General features: G+C 39.3%; 1 protein-coding gene across 7 annotated transcripts in view; it reads right to left on the bottom strand.

The window, feature by feature from the left end:
• Positions 1 to 17,968, bottom strand: part of LOC125658551 (uncharacterized) — a 64,583-nt gene that overhangs the window by 30,293 nt on the left and 16,322 nt on the right. For 5 of the 7 annotated variants that reach the window (XM_048889834.2, XM_048890092.2, XM_048889896.2 and 2 more), the window contains 7 exons: positions 17,585 to 17,629; positions 17,343 to 17,456; positions 13,168 to 16,657; positions 10,799 to 11,353; positions 4,619 to 8,767; positions 2,613 to 2,678; positions 895 to 2,428 (listed from right to left, as the gene is read on the bottom strand). In XM_048889834.2, the coding sequence (XP_048745791.2) occupies positions 895 to 2,428; positions 2,613 to 2,678; positions 4,619 to 8,767; positions 10,799 to 11,353; positions 13,168 to 16,657; positions 17,343 to 17,456; positions 17,585 to 17,629 (9,953 nt within the window). The remainder of the gene's footprint in view (positions 1 to 894; positions 2,429 to 2,612; positions 2,679 to 4,618; positions 8,768 to 10,798; positions 11,354 to 13,167; positions 16,658 to 17,342; positions 17,457 to 17,584; positions 17,630 to 17,968) is intronic. The other 2 variants (XM_056146788.1, XM_056146798.1) reach the window with 2 other exon arrangements.

Raw genomic sequence — 17,968 nt, 5'->3', positions numbered from 1 at the left:
AGATCAGAGAGAAATATTTATTCGTGGTTCGAATTTCCTCCATTGTTTACATATAGGTCATAGTGCAATATCCTTGACCCAGGCGCCTATGTCATTTCCATTTAGACTACAAAAAGGATTGTTTCACTTTTCAAAATGTAATTTTTAAACATACTTCTCCATTGCAAAAGTAGTATTTACGGAAGGTAAATCAATCTTTAACAAGATGTACTGTGAGCAATGCTCACTTAGAATACCCCCCGCTTACCCCAATCTTCCAAAGGGTGTTGTTAATAGGTATAAATTACCTCTTTCCTGAGTGTAAAAATATGGTATGCCTTTGTAGAAGAAAATGGAAGATATAGTCCGAACACAAATCCATGGCATAAACCTATAATTTTGACCTTGAGATCAAAGGTCAAGGTCATAAAGAGGTAATGAATGTACATAACACATATTCTCATGGTGATACATCCATGTCTTATGGTATGACTGTCAAACCCTATAATCAATTTTGACCATGAGGTCAAAGTTCAAGGTCATATTGAGGTCATGAAGGTACTCGACACATCGTCTCATGGTGATACACTCATGTGTCAGATATGATATGCCTATGTCAAAGAACAAAGAAGTTATGGCCCGGACACGAATCCATTGTAAAAACTTTTAATTTGGACCTTGAGATCAAGGGTCAAGGTCATATAGAGGTCATGAAGGTACTTGACACATCTTCTCATGGTGATCTACTTGTGTGCCAAATATGGTATGCCTAAGTCAAAGAACAAAGAAGTTATGGCCCGGACATGAATCTGCACAGACAGACGGATGGACCGACAGACAGTGATTCCTATATACCCCCCCCCCCCCCCCCCCCCCCCGAACTTCGGGGGGTATAATAAAAATATAATCACTGACCTCTGTATGTGTGCTTTGGCACTTTGGTACATATTGAGAGCTGGTAGAAGCCTCCTCTGGACTCGACTGGTGCTCGGGACGTCCCCAGGCGTATCCTGACTGTCCGTCAGTGTGGAACTTGTCAGATTCGGGCTCTCCTCCATTGACTTCCCCGCTGATTTCTTCCCTTTTAATTTCTGCATCAGTTGTCTCACTTTTGACATCTTGGGTGAATGTTCTTCTTTATCTTCTATTTCACTCTGTGTGCTACAACAGTCTGAAGTAGCTTGTGTACAAATCTTCATTTCTTCAGTTTCTTTATCAACAATCTTATCCTCCTTCATTCTTGGTCTTTTTGATTCACCATTTTTCTCTTGTGATTTCCTCTTCCTGCTAAGGCTAGGTAAAACATCATCCATCACATGGTCCTCTGATTCATTCACTCCATCTCCTCCAAATCCCTCTGTATTAGTTTTATCCTTGGAATCAGTGCATGTCCTTTGATCCTCTTCCATTTCAAAAACATTTCCATCTTCACCCACATTTTCATCAATATCATTCTTATTCCTAATGTTTGCTTCCGGTGAATTCAGTACCTCAAAATTAAACTCTGGTCCAGAAAATTCACTGTCACTATCAAATTCCATTGTAAGAGAGGGTTTCTTGTGTGTCTTTTCATTTTTTTCTGTTGAGCTGGATTTGCTGGTACCCTCCCCAAGTTCTGTGCTGGTCTCTGGCCCTACATTTTCTGACCCTGCCTCTGGTATGAGAGGAGACAGTGCCTGGGAGCAGTCTGGGGATAGAGGAGGTACAGTTCTCCATGTCTCCTCCCATTCATTATCCTCTGGAGAAGTGCTGGCTACAAAATCATCATTTGCCAGATCAAAATCACAGCAGCCATCTCTAACCTCCATCATTTTTATCTGAACATCTGGATGCACATCTTCATGATATACTAGTTCTTGATTAAGTTCACCATTTGCTGTTTGAACATTTCCTTTCTTTTCATCTGCAGTTTCTCTCTGATGTCTGTGACCTGTTCCTTTCTTTTCTGGAAATCCACCTTCCTCAACACATGTTCCAGTGAACTCCTCTTGGGTACCTGTTGTGCTGGACCTTTCAGGGGTACCTGTTGTGCTGGACCTTTCAGGGATACCTGTTGTGCTGGACCTTTCAGGGGTACCTGTTGTGCTGGACCTTTCAGGGGTACCTGTTGTGCTGGACCTTTCAGGGACACCTGTTGTGCTCGGCCTTTCAGGGGTACATGTTGTGCTCGACCGTTCAGGGGTACCTGTTGTGTTGGATCTTTCAGGGATACCTGACACATTCTCAGATTCTTCTTCCTTCATTTCATTGTCTTTAGTCTCTGTTGTGTTGTGTGGAGCCTCTGTTGTAGAGAGTGGAACCTCTGTTGTGTTGTGTGGAGCCTTTGTTGTGGAGAGTGGAGCCTCTGTTGTGTTGTGTGGAGCCTTTGTTGTAGAGAGTGGAGCCTCTGTTGTGTTGTGTGGAGCTTCTGTTGTGTTGTGTGGAGCCTCTGTTGTGTTGTGTGGAGCCTCTGTTGTGGAGATTGGAATGACAGAAAATGTTAAACAACCATATGGCAAAATTGAATTTATGGCAAAAATTAATCAAACTTCCTTGCAATAAGTGCACAGCAAAAAAGATGTTGATTCAACTACACAACTGCTTTAATACATCAATCAATCAGTGTAGAGGATTTTAAAACAGATGGTCCATACCGGATTCGATAAGTTCATTGTCTTTGGATTCCTCAGATTGGAAGATGTCTGACAGAGATCCAGCTTCTACAATTAGAATTTGAGGTTGTGTTAATTTGAAAAGTATGTGTATTGATTTCAGGCATTCTGTGAACTGTGAAGGCATAAACACAATTTCTCTGTCATAGTAAGTAAAATGACATAATTGATTTTCATTTGTTTACAGAAGTTTTGGTCTGGTCTCCTTCTACCCTCAACTTGTGCTTGGTAGAAAATATTTCCATTTGTTATGCATTTCCAGTTGTACAAGATGTGTTTGAGAAACACAAATGCCCCCAATAATGGCCAATTGCAAAGATGGCCAAGGTCACATGGACAAATGTCTTGGTACCAGTAGAAAGATCTTGTCACAAGAAATGTTCATGAGCAATATGAAAGCTCTAATATTTACCATTTAGAAGATATGACCAGTCTTGTCACAAGGATTACTCATGTGAAATATCAAAGCTCTAGTACTTACTGTTTAAAAGTTATTAGCAAGGTTTAAGTTTTTAAAAAGTAGGTCAAACTCCAAGGTCAAGGTCACAAATGTTGGTATCCACGGAAGGATCTTATTACAAGGAATACTCATGTGAAATATCAAAGCTCTAGCACTTGCTCATGAGTTATTAGCAAGGTTAAAGTTTCAGACAGAAATACAAAATGACAAGACAGGACAAAAACAATATCATAGTATTGGTTGTGAAATATAAGTTTTAGTCCCTAGTATTGGTTGCCACAAAAATAATTACACATGACTTTTTTCTTTTAATTTCAAAGCAAGTATTTTGTATTTACTAGAAACAAGTTCTTGTTTTATATTTGCTTTATCAAATTGAGTCTGTTCATCCTTTTGTATGTAAGATAATCAATACAGTAAACCATGCTTATAATGAACACACTTATAATGAATTCACACTTATTGTAAAGTGAAATCTATTCCCCTGAGAGAGAAAAATAATGAATTGGATATAATGAAATTTAGTTATAGCAAGCTGATTTTTGTTGGTCGAAGAGGTTTGCTATAACCATGTTTTACTGTATTTAGTTTTAATCCCACTGCATCATTAGATTTGCTCACATCTGGAAGTTATTTATTTTAATTTCACATATCTTGTTCTCTTTCATATCTATTTATATTGTCAGAACATCTGAACAATTAAAGTATCACAGGGAGCAGCAAGTCAATACTTGTTTTAACAACTTAACTTAGAGACCTGAGGCCTGTTCAGCAGAGAGGGTGCTCACAACTTAACATAGAGATGTGAGGCCTGCTCAGCAGAGAGGGCGCTCACAACTTAACATAGAGACCTGAGGCCTGTTCAGCAGAGAGGGCACTCACGAGTGCTCGCCTCTAGCACCAAAGGATTACATAGGGAATGTTAACGGGCACCCGTTCTGCTGAACAGGCCTCTGAGCAAGTCTAATGGAGCAATTAGCAATGAAACTTCACATGACCTCTTGTTAAGATTAAGAGGTGAAGGTCAACAGGTAACAAAATGGTGTCTGAATGATATCTCTAATATTGTGATTGCAATGAAAGTTTGCAAGGTGAGTCTTCAAAAATGTTTGCCCATTTTAATATATCAATAAATTCTGTTTTGGCTTATTCAACATTCAGGGATGTGACTGAATTCCTCATAAATCGGAGGAAAACTGGTCAAAAAGGGAGGAAAACACCTCACCCTACCTGGAAAAATATCATTTTCTGCCACTTTAGATCAATTCCAGAGTGTTTCATTTTTTCGAAAATTGAGCAAATCAGAGGATTTCCTCTGAAAAGAGGAAAAATTCACACCCCTGAACACTACACTAGTGTAGTTCCAGATCAAAGAAAATCTAAATGCAGACTCAGGAAAACCAAAAGAAACAAAAACAAACTGAGAAAGAAAAAAAATCATTTCCTTTCATTAGCCAGCAAGAAAATTACTAACATCTACATGTAATCCTTATACCTGATCCCAATGAAAGAAAGAAAAAATGAATACCTTGACTCTCTCCCGAGGACTGCTCTAGTAATGGGAATACTCTCTTTATCTCACCCTCTCTCTGGCTGCTCAACCCGTCCTTTTGGTCAGACTTTGGGATACTGTTTTCTCCACATCCAGGTAAGTTTCCTCTGATATTCATCCTTCTAACATCATCATGATCGCTATCATTTCCACTAAAAGCTTCCTGTTTTACTTGCTTTAACCTTGAAGGAGTAAAGTCCTCTTCACTGTCTGATCCAGAAATAATCTCTATATCACTGTCATTGCACACTCTCTTTGACGTCTGCTTCAGAGTCGCCTTCTTCCTTGGACTTCGTAGATTTTTCCGTTGTGGTGGTGGACTTGTTTTGCTTTCTCTCTGCTTCTTTGCTGGTGTCCTCTTCAAAGACAGTCGCTTTCTAAGCACTTTCCTTGGAGCCGATTCCTCTGGGAGTTTGATTGGTGTCTTCTCCAACGTCTGAAGAGCTTTACGTACAAAAGGAGTTTTAATAGGGGTGGGGGTCTCCTCCTTGATTGTCAGAAATCCATTGTAAGACACAGATCTATTAGGGTCTGCCTTCTCCTCTCTCAGAAATTGGACTTCGGGTAACTCGTCACTGCTGGATTCAGAAAGGGTAATGTGGATATCCTCAAAAGACTTCACAGGAAAGGAAGTTTTCACCCCTGTGATTTCCACATCACTGTCACTTTCAAACTTAGGCAGGCGACTTCTAATGTACATGTTACTATCTGAGCTCTCTTCTTTGATAACATCATTAATAGGTGTAATGAAGAAATTTTCTTTCCCTCCTTCAACATTTGATCTGTCTTGTTCAAATGAAGTGTGCACCCTAGTATCTGTGCTAGAGTCTTCCCTGATCACTTCAACATTTGATCTGTCTTGCTGTTTTAACATCTCCTGATACATTTGGCTGATTTCCAACTTTGGGACCTTTACAATGACATCTTTTAACATCACAGGATCCTTTTTACTTTGTGTTGTGTCATTATGATCTAAGTTTGAAAAACTGCTCTTTGATTTGCTAAGCTGATCAGGAGATTGCCCATAGAGCAGTTCTAACTCACTTTCACTCGTGGACTTTGTGCTGAGAATTTCTATAGCCTCCGAGTCAAACTCGCTGCTCTGGGACAACTGTCCGGTAACACTCTCAGAATTGGTTTCACTCATTTCAACACTATCTTCAAACTTCTGCCCCTCTCCATTTACCTCATTCTTATTCTTGTTTTCACTCTGAACTTTCCGATTCTGATTTTCTGTAACGTCCTCTACAGATCCTATTTCATCGTCTATCACAGTTTCTTCTGTGTCAGCTTGTTTCTCGGTGTCTTCACAGTCATGATTTAGTACGTCATTCGATGAATCCACAACTCCAGCAGAATAATCAATACTACTAGTGGACTGTAGACTACGCGGAGAACCTTCAGTGTTGACTGCTTCAAACCCTTCCTCTACTGGCGCCACATTGTCCTGTTGGAAATTTTCCTTTCCAAGAAAGAAATTCTTCCCATTGTCAGTTTCCATTTCCGAGAGGGTTTCGTCTCGTGAGCTATCACAACTTTCCTCATCATCTACTCCTACATCTGGAAAAGACACTTTCTCCAAAAGTAATTCACTCTTCTCACTAGCATCGGACTCTGTTGAGTCTGATCTTCCTCTGTCAATTTTGTTGTCCATGCATGCCTCCAGTGGATCATTATGATTATTGTTTTCATTCATGCACACTTGACTTAAGTCTCCATTTTCTTGTTCCAGAGATAGGTCATCTAATAAGTGACCCTGACCCCCCACATTGGTAGTTTCAAGGTCAATTTCCAGACTATTTGCCTGAGTCTGTGCATCACAACCTGTTGTGCTAGGCTGAGATTCACTTTTCTCAGCAGCTGGTTTGGGTTTGTTAATTTCCACTGCTATACCACAACCTGGGTCAATAGATGCTTGATAAATGGGAAAGGTTTCAGATTGATAACTGGTTAATGTTGCAGTAGATTCCTGTGACAGACCCAACATTTCCACAATTTCTTCTGAAGCCTCGCTCTTACCACTCTGCCTACTCTCATTATTAGTGCTACAGTCTCTATCATCAACTACACAAATAGTGTCAGCAACATCAATTTCTCCAAACTCAACATCTTTAATAGATGTGGAGTAACTCTTCTCTGCTTTAATTTGCTTCTTTGAGTCTTGAGACTGCTGTGTCAGAAAGAAATGTTTGACAAGATTCCCCACTAAATTTTTTCGTCTGACTTTCTTTTCAGTATCCTTCTCCTTTTCCCAGTATTCTTGAATTCTGAAGTAGTTGGATATGATTGTCTTTACTGGTTTTAGCTCTTCATCTGAGAGTCTCCTTTTTTTCCCTGGAACACTCTCTCCATGTGAAGGGAAGTTGCCTTCTCCCATCTTTCTTTTCCGTCTGCTTGTTTTTTCCAAATTCTGCTGCAGTTCCTCAGCAGAATATTCCAGCAATTCAACTGACACACCTGAGTGAACTGTTTCTGGAGTAGTATTGATTTGATTTTTACTCTCAGCCAAGTTGAATGCTTCTGCTTCTTCTGTCTGAGAAAAATAGAGATCCTCACCACTACAAGCTAACTCATCTTCAAACATGTCAGAGACAGTAGCTTTCCCATCAGAGTTGTGTTTCACATTTAAGTTCCTTTCAGGAGGTATAACTTCAGTTGTTTCTTCAGAAACTTGTTTCTCTTCTGACTTCAAACACACTTGGTGAGGAATATCACTGAACTCCTGATCGTTCTGGTCTACCCCGGTATCACATGTCTGCACATCGTTATCTTCACGTTCAGGTTTCGTGTTGACCTCATCTAAACTATCCTCACTGACATTATTGAGATTACCTAAAGCATGTGAATCCAATGACTTCTCCAAACTGTTGCCTGCTGAACCAGGTTCCTCAGTGGAAAAGCTCAACTGATCTGGATCGATGTCAAAGGTATATACAAGATCACTCTGAGAAAAGCTGGACATTGAAGACAGTGTCGAGATTGGACATGATTCGGTCACTGCATTCTCCTTACTGGATGCTTCGTCCTCCAATACCTCCGTGTTCAATTCCATCACTCCTTTTTCCGTGTCATTTTTCGTGGGTGGTACAATATTTCCCATCCCTTGGACAGGTTTGTTACTTTTTTCACTATGTACTTCATCTTTCTGTGTATCCATTAAATGTACCACATCTGCTTTCCTCTCCTCAACTTGTTCTACTTGTATATCTTTCTGTATAATCTGACTTTCATCATCATTATTTTGTAAATCTATATCTTGGATATTTATAATCTGAACTCCATTTTTCTGTGCATCCATAAATTTGTCCATTGGTATATCCCGATTTTGTTCATCTTCCTGTATATCAGAAATTTGTCCTTCATTTCTCTGTATATCAGAAATTTGTTCTTCATCTTTCTGTATATCAGAAATTTGTCCTTCATTTTTCTGTTTATCAGGAATTTGTTCATCTTTCTGTATATGAGGAATTTGTCCTTCATCTTTCTGTATATGAGGAATTTGTCCTTCATCTGTCTGTATATCAGAAAGTTGTCCCCCCTCTTTAGATACATCCAAGACTTGGATATTCATAATTTCTATTTCATTTTTCTGCATATCCACGACTTCTTCCTTATTTTCAAATATATCCATTACGAGCACTTTTTCTTTCGCTATATCCTGCAGTCCATCTTTCTGTATAAGTGTATCATCAAAAACATTGCTTTCCTTCTCTTCCAATCTTTCATTCATGACCATATCTTCAGATTCAGATCCCTGACATAGAAAAATGGACTGATTCTCAGCAGGCAGTGTTTCATTAATATCCACATTCAAATTTCCCTCTACTGGCTCACTCTGGTTTTGGTTACGAAACTTCTGGTCTTCTGCTTGAAATTCCAGTTTCTTCATTGGTTTCCTATTAATATCTTCAACACCTTTCTCCTTCGCTTGATCCTCATCTTCATTAACCACACCATTACTCGATCCCACTTTGGAAAAAGAAACTTCCTGTGTGCCAAAGTCTGGAATCTGAGAAGGTTTTTCACAGCTGTCTTGTTGTGAATGTGGAGATGAGGACTGTAGCCTGAATTCAGCCTTCTCCTCCACAGCCTCTTCTACATCCCTATCTTCACAGCTCACATTTCCTTAAAGAAAACCATCGATTCCATGAAGTCCATTATCTTACAGCTTTCAAAAACTTTTGTTGCCAGTCAAATTTTGCTATCAAGGAATAATGCAAATAAGGAAAGTAACTATGTACTACCATAAAAAAAGGGGGGAAAAAACCCCAGAGCAAGACATGAGAAAATGTATCAAAGTAAGACATGAGAGCAAGCTAAACTAGAAGGATTGCACTTACATTCATGCAATAATTGCATCTTTCAAAGTCTGCAAAACAGATCACCTTAGTTTTTTTTTGGTCTTGATAATCAGTTGTGATGAGGATTATAAGACTCTCTTATGAGTAGCCATAAAATATAAGGTGTTTCCACCTGAGGGTTCCCAAAAAGCTGTGAAACCCGAGGCTTTGCCAAGGGTTTTACCGCTTTTTTGCAAACCCGAGGGTGGAATCACCATAATATTTCATGGCAACTCATAAGAGAGTATTTTTCTCTCATATTTCTAAAGTTTTTCGTTTTCCTTGTGCCTAGCAACGCCATTTTGAGAATTTTCCAATTAATTAATTTTTCGCTGTACATTAAAAATAACACTAGAATCGAATTCTACGACCTTCATTTTGGCAACTATGTTGCCGACAAAAAATCGGCCGACGAGTGTATAAGTGAATTGTATTAGAGTTATTCCTCTTTGAATAAATCAATAATCAGGGTGATGCGTGACGTAACTCGAGTCATCAGCGCGAAACATTTTGACAGACCTAATCAGAATATGAATCCACAACTGCACGTTTTTTTTCTTAGAGGAGCATTGATATTGATATTAATTGAGCAGTTATTTAACGACGAGTGTGTGAAGAGGAATTCCAAGTGGTTTTTGTTGGTGAATATGGGCATGGCTAGACTTTCGTTTTTCAAGCGTACAAGGACTCGAGTCTCATGGACATTGAAGGTACTTATTTCACCTGAGAAACGGACAGTAGACATTGACAGAGTGAATGTGGAGTGAATGTGGAGGTAGGCCTAGAAGTAATAGACCGTGTGGGCTGGGTTTCTGTGAACTGGCATAATGCACCGGATGACATAGGTGTATGAGGAATTTGTGACTGTTGTTGAGTGTGCAGTAATTGTTCAAGGAATGTGTATTTTTGTGTCCGGTCACATACACCTGGAGATTATCAGGGACATTACAATCTGTCATTTTTTGTACAAGAGCTTTGCAGACGCTAGTGTTCGTCAATCGAAGCGAGGTAAGTTGCAAGCTAGTTGTGTATTGATTATGACGTCACGGGATATGTAAGATAAATGTCACGTGATATGAAAGATAGAAATATCTTACATACCTTTCTTTCATAGAATATCTGTATCTTACATACGTAGATATGAGAGAAAAAGATTTGTTTCTCTGTTACAAACTAATGGTACTGTCAACAAATTATGTACCCTCCATATAATAATTATTTCTAAATAAAGGGGCAAAACTCCAGGAAAAAAGGTTGAAATGGATCAAAATTGCAGTATGATCTAGAGTGATCCACAAAGAAGCTACACAGCAAGTTTCAGCATGATATGTGAAAGGGAAATGAAATTATAAAGAGAAAACCCCGAACGGACGGACGGACAAAAATTGGCCAGAGAACCAGATAATCAATTTTCTCTAGTCTTATTTGTTTTCGTCTTGGTGTGCTAGTGAAAGTGCACATGGTGGGGAAGTGAGGGGTTGGCACAAAATAATATAAACTTGTAAGTTAATTAGAAATAACCTGTTTGAGTTATCAATGAGGAAACGAGTAATATTGGTGAAGGACAGGGGGTGAGGGGCTTTACTTGCATGCAGTACTTTTATAATGTGTTTGCACTATGCCCCTGACAATTGACAATGCAAATATCTAAGCAAATGCGAGTGCAATAATTATACAATGCTACATTATTGCAGTTATTAAAGCCTACTGGCGTTTTAACTATTACTTAAGTATGTAGAAAACATGCATCATATATTAGAGATTATTGATAACACACGTCTTGTTTATTCCCTGTCTGTCATTAAGAACATTTTACCTGCACCAGCATTCCGTGACAAATCATCAGTGTCCTTGGTTTGTGGGGTCTCATCATTTATCATCTCCTCTGCTATGCTGCTTTCTTCGGTATTGTTCTCTTTCTCTCCTCGAGTCTCTTCAACAGTCATTTTGTCTCCACCTCTCTCACTTTCTATTTCTTCACTCTGTCTACATTCCTTGTCATTCATCACTTCATCATTCATGTCCTCTATTTGATTTCCACTGAGAATTGTTATATCTTCATCAGCTTTATTTTCCTTCTTCACGTTTTCATCATCCACTTCTTCAGCAACCAAAACTCCACAATCCTGATCTAGGTCATTTCTACATTTCCCACTTCGCTCTTCTTCTTCACCTCCACACTCTTCCTTTGCCTCATCAGTTTGTTCACTTCCCTGCACATTTAAATCTTCCTCATCCTCTTCCCATTCATCCATGGTGTAGTCTACTGAGTCTGTCAATCTAAAGGTGGACCTTGTCACTTTCCTTGGAGATACTGTTGTAACTAGTCCACTCTCAGACTTTCTGCTGTCAGGCTGTTCTTCAGCTGCTTCTGAAGTAGTAAAGCAATGTAAAATTATCACACTCTTTATGTGTAGACAAAATTTTCAAAAATAAGATCGGGCAGTTAATATGCTTCATTGAACACTGGTTTGTGGTTCTCATTCTTTTTCATAGAATACAAACTTTTGTTGTTATTGTGGATGTGCCACACAATCAGTCTATTGTATCAGAAAAATGATGGTTTGATGTCAACAAAATTATGTTTTAGGGGTCATCCATTATTGTCAACCATTTTCCAAAGTGTGCAAAAAGCACACTTTTTGAGACCCCCCACCCCCCCTCAAAAAGTGTACATCAACCATTTTTAAATTCCCAACAAGAAGGTCGACAATCGAGTTTATGAGCAATTTAGTTCAAACAATGAGTTCTTTAATATTGGTACCCCCTATTTCTTGTTATATATGAATGATATGTTTTATAAATGTGCAAATCTTGTGTACATAATAGATTTTTATAGAAAAAAATGAAGATGTTTCTGTCTTATCTTGTCGTCTTTTTTATAGGCATTACACTTTTGTAACATGACTAATACTTTTATGAAATAAATCCGGAAGAGAAAAAAAGAGCGTACGGTAAAATTGTCGATTTTTTACCCCCTCCCCCCGAGCGTGCCTTTTGCACGCTTTGGAAAATGGTTGACAATTATGGATGACCCCTTATGACTTTTTGAAGAAAACCTTGAAATTTGATGCCCAAGAAAATTAATGAACCCACAGAATTTAATATCACAGGAACATGAGTTTGTAATCCACATTACATTTACCTGTAGTATTACCTAAGGGCTGTTCCAGAAATGATCAAATGGGGGGGTCGGGTGGCAAACGATATTTTTTTGTGTGGGTGGTCGTATTTTTTCATAATTTATTTGGTCCGTGGTTGGACTGTTCAAATTTTTTTCATTATGGGTAGTGGGTAGTTTCTATTGTTTTTTAATTTTGTGTCACGTGGGTGTTAAGTTTTCAGAATATTTTTATTGTTGCTCTTGTCGTGTTGGTTACAAAACGTCAGAGGGAAAATTGAAAACGTGTTTTTGAAATGCTGCTTTCGAAATCAGAAATCGGAAGTAACATAGAATTATTCGAGTTGTCGCTCTTTGTAGCGCATAACTTTCTATTTCCATTACAGCACTCTTCAAATTAGAGGCGCGTTTAGTAGGGTCCCTTGGGACGTGATGGCAGCGAACTTTGTAGATTATTACAGTTTACATTGCATCGATCTTGGGGATATTTTGAAATCAATAGGTATTCCGTTTTCTAATAAAAATAGGCAAACCTTGGTTGATTTATGCGAGGGTACCGATGCGTTATATTTATCAGTCAGTGTGATGGTGATATAGAGGCCTCCATTAGAAGATGAACGATTCGTGGAAAAACATATCCATACCCATTTCATGATAATAGCATCGCTTGGACTCCCAATCTTTCCAACATTCCCGCCATAGATGCCTTTGATTGTTGATGTGACATCGTTTCTTCAGAACTACTGTGATACAATGTCGCACAGGCATTACCGCGTCATTCACTACTAGAATGTTTGTCCCGAAAACCTCGCGAGATTTGTACCGTTTTCATTTTTAAAAATATTTTTGTGGTGGGTCTGGTTAGGTTTTTTTTTAATTAGATGGGTCATTGTAAAATGAGTTTTATCAATTTGATGGGTCATGGGGCAATTTTTTTTTTTTTTATATGGGTGCTTGGTATATACAAAAGGTGCCTCCTGACCCCCCCCCCCCCCCCCCCCCCCCCCCCCCATGTATTTATGTCTGGAATAGCCCTAAGAGTTTGTCATACACATTTAACTTACCTGTTTTATCACCTACAAGAGTGTCATGCTTTCCAGGTAAAAGTGCCTTCTGTTCATACTCTTCTTCAGTTTTATCCTCCTGATACAAAGTCAGCTTCTGTGGAGGATTACATAAAACAACCTCCGTCACAGATTTCTCTGATGTTTGGGAATCTTCCACTAAACTGTCTGTCACAGATTTCTCCTGTGTTTGGATGACATCTTCTGTCAACTTGTCTGTCACAGATTTCTCTGATGTTTGGACAACTTCCACTAAACTGTCTGTCACAGATTTCTCCTGTGTTTGGATGACATCTTCCAATCTGTCTGTCACAGATTTCTCAGATGGTTGGATATCTTCCGTCAACTTGACTGTAACAGATTTCTCTGATGTTTGGATATCTTCCACCAACCTTTCAGTCACATGTCTCTCTGACGTTTGGATATCTTCCATCATCCTGTCTGTCACAGATTTCCCTGATGCTTGGACATCTTCCACTAAACTGTCTGTCACTGAATTCTCAGATGTTTGGATGACATTTTCCTCCAACCTGTCCGTCACAGATTTCTCTGATGTTTGGACGTCTTCCACTAACCTGTCTGTCACGGATTTCTCCGATAGTTGGACATCTTCCATCAACTTGTCTGTGACAGATTTCTCTGATGTTTGAATATCTTCCATCAACCTTTCAGTCACAGATTTCCCTGATGTTTGATCAATATCTTCCTCGAACCTGGCCGTCATAGATTTCTCAGTTGTTTGGACATCTTCCACCAATCTGTGTGTCTTAGATTTCTCCGTTGTTTGGACGACATCTTCCACCAACCTGTTTGTCTTAGAATTCTCCAATGGTTGGGCATCTTCCATCAACTTGTCTGTTAGATCTCTATCAGATGTTTGGATGTCTTCCACTAAACTGTCTGCCACAGATTTCTCTGATGTTTGGATGACATCCTCCAACCTGTCTGTCACAGATTTCTCTGATGTTTGGATGACATCCTCCAACCTGTCTGTCACAGATTTCTCTGATGTTTGGATGACATCCTCCTCCAACCTGTCTGTCACAGATTTCTCTGATGTTTGGATGACATCCTCCAACCTGTCTGTCACAGATTTCTCTGATGTTTGGATGACATCCTCCTCCAACCTGTCTGTCACAGATTTCTCTGATGTTTGGACGACATCTTCCTCCAACCTGTCTGTCACAGATTTCTCTGATATTTGGATGACATCTTCCTCCAACCTGTCTGTCACAGATTTCTCTGATGTTTGGATGACATCTTCCTCCAACCTGTCTGTCACAGATGTCTCTGATGTTTGGATGACATCTTCCTCCAACCTGTCTGTCACAGATTTCTCTGATGTTTGGATGACATCTTCCTCCAACCTGTCTGTCACAGATTTCTCTGATATTTGGATGACATCTTCCTCCAACCTGTCTGTCACAGATTTCTCTGATGTTTGGACGACATCTTCCTCCAACCTGTCTGTCACAGATTTCTCTGATGTTTGGATGACATCTTCCTCCAACCTGTCTGTCACAGATTTCTCTGATGTTTGGACGACATCTTCCACCAACCTGTCACACATACTTCTCTCCAATTCCACAGCATCCTCACTTTCCTTATAATTTCCATCTTCAACAACAACCTCCTGATCTTCCATTTCAGTACTTTCATCATCATAATCACCATCATGAAATAAAGCCTCATTGTTAGTCTCCTGTATATCATATGAATAATTTATGGAATCTGACAAAATGAATCTGGACCTTTCTGAACTATTTTCAGAAGAGGGAGTCGCACCCTCACCCCATGATGAAGTTGTGATTTTTGTATTGTTCTCTTCACCACTGTATTCAGAAACCACCACTTGAATGTCTGAATTGTTTTCCAGACTGCCTTCACTAGCCGATTGACATAGTGGCTGTGTATGGTTCATCACTGATCCCCTACTGTCTCCTGAAACATCACAACTTCTAATTCTCTCTCTCACTTCATTCTCAGGAGAATCTGAACAACACTTGGACAAAGTTTCTATAGAAATCATTCCACTCACACCTTCCAATTTGTCTGTTTGACTGTCGGTTGCAGACTCAGTTTGGGAACAGATTTGTGCCACATTCAAGTTCTCCTGGTCCTCAGTCTGAAGATTACAAAAGTTCTCCGGTACATTGCTCAATTCAGCATGTGTTGATGCGACGTGTTGATTTGTATTTACACTGCTTGTACGATGTGCAGCAAAAGATTCAGCTGAAATTTTGTTCTTAGGTTTCAGAAAAATCTCAGTAATCAATGATTCTGCTCTTGCTACAGACTGAAAACTCTCCAGACAAGAAACATTAGGCAATTCCAAATCTCTGTCAGGTGATGTTTCCACATTAGGACTCAATGGAACTGATTGTCTGTCAACAGGATGTGGTTCTCCATTAGACGGTGAGGTTTCACCTTCACAATTAGATGGAACAAGTTGTTTGTAATTGGGCTGCTGGTCTGCGTTACATAATGTGGTTTCTACACTGTTACTCGACAAAGTGAGCTCTCCGTCGTTTGTTTGAGGCCCTGCGGTAGATATTACTGCTTCTTCTCCTGTAGCAGATGCTTCATGGTGAGTTTTATCCTCACTTCTTACACTCGAGCTCTGATGACATGCTTTCTCTTCCACTGGCTGCTCTATGCCAGACACCTCCCTTCTTACACTCTGATGACATGCTTTCTCTTCCACTGGCTGCTCTATGCCGGACACCTCCCTTCTTACACTCTGATGACATGCTTTCTCTTCCACTGGCCGCTCCACCTCCCTTCTTACACTCTGATGACATGCTTTCTCTTCCACTGGCTGCTTCACGCTGGACATCTCCATTCTTACACTCTGATCACATGCTTTCTCTTCCACTGGCCGCTCCACGCCGGACACCTCCATTCTTACACTCTGATGACATGCTTTCTCTTCCACTGGCCACTCCACACTGGAGACCTCCATTCTTACACTCTGATGACATGCTTTCTCTTCCACTGGCCACTCCACACTGGAGACCTCCATTCTTACACTCTGATGACATGCTTTCTCTTCCACTGGCCGCTCCACGCCAGACACCTCCATTATTACACTCTGATGACATGTTTTCTCTTCCACTGGCCACTCCACGCCGGACACCTCCATTCTTACACTCTGATGACATGCTTTCTCTTCCACTGGCCGCTCCACGCCAGACACCTCCATTCTTACACTCTGATGACATGCTTTCTCTTCCACTGGCCACTCCACACTGGACACCTCCATTCTTACACTCTGATGACATGCTTTCTCTTCCACTGGCCGCTCCACGCCAGACACCTCCATTATTACACTCTGATGACATGCTTTCTCTTCCACTGGCTGCTCCACGCCGGACACCTCCATTCTCCTGGAGGTTGTAGCTTTGTAAGTTTCTGTGTCTTCTGTCTTTGTTGATGTCAGAGAATTGTCTTCTTCAGGTCCTGCTGCAGCCATGGCTTCACTTTCTTTCTTCTGAAAAAAAAACCACACAAATTTTCCAAAATTTTGAGCCCTTTACAATGAGCTAGTCTATCACATAGTTCCCACGCCAGAACGATGCATGCAATACAAAGACAAACAGAAATCAGAGAAATTTTTTGAAAGGAATCAGTCTAAACAACTAAACTGTAATGTTTAAATAGAAATTGGCTGAAAAACAATATTCAATAGAATGGAATCGAAAAGCACATCAACTCCATTTTAGATTAAAATCAGATGATCAAGAAGCAATAAAATACACAATTTTTGTACGATTTTGTTAACTGAAAATTTGACACATAATTAACATTACGTCAACTATGAATTTTTTGGAAAGTATTTATGAAATGGTGTGGACTTAAAGTCATGGAGAGGGTTAATAGAGACTGTTTGTTATTGAACCATTTTCTTTTGAATAAAATATCATTTCCGAATTTGGATTCACTCCATATATGATTGGCTATGGATCCTAATTTTCAAAGCTTTTACTTTGCTTTAAAATTACATTTTAGCAATTCGTCTTTTTCTTCTTCTAAAAGCAAAAATTAGAACTAAAATTTTCAGATTTCATTTGCAAATAACATTGTTTCTGATAATTGTTGAAAAACATGCCAATGAATTGATTTTCAAGTATAATCCATGATTAAAAGGTCACTAGCACTATCCACAATTCACTTACCAGAGTTTGAACATCAGCTTTAGTAAAGGTCCTGGTTTGATTTCTCTCTCTCTTGTTTGCCAGCTTCCTGAAATTGGGTTTCTTTGGAACAGCAAACTGACCTTTCCTTGGACTCTGTGAGAAAATATTGTTCCTTTAATTTCCAATTTTGTTCACTCCAACTGCAAGATTTTCTACTTTTCACATACTAGCCATTAAGATAAATACACTTTAAAGCTGACTGCACAACTTGATAAACTCACTTTCTTTTTACTGGTATACTTTGGTCCACAACAGCACTTCTCAAACTGAAAATAGGTCTTAAATACATATCATACTGGTATAAAATATCTCTATTTCATTTTCAAAGACTATCTAAATATCTGTATGGAGTTATGTGAGAGGTTTTCAACTAACTGTTGTCAATCTTACTCCCACTCCAGTTGGTATTCTATCCATAACATGACAATATGTAACTTTTACTCAGTGCAGCTTAAAATTGCTTGAACTGAACCTTGAATGAATGAAACTAATAATAATACAGTAAAACACACTTCTAACGAACACATTTAGAACAAATTCATACTGGTTGCGAAGTGATATTCAATCCCCTGTGAAAAGAAAATAACAAAAAATGTTCTTAGATA

This window comes from Ostrea edulis, chromosome 1, assembly GCF_947568905.1.
Source record: "Ostrea edulis chromosome 1, xbOstEdul1.1, whole genome shotgun sequence".
Taxonomy (NCBI): Eukaryota; Metazoa; Mollusca; class Bivalvia; order Ostreida; family Ostreidae; genus Ostrea; species Ostrea edulis.
The sequence above is the reverse complement of the archived record's forward strand: the minus strand, read 5'-3'. Positions and strand labels throughout refer to the sequence as shown.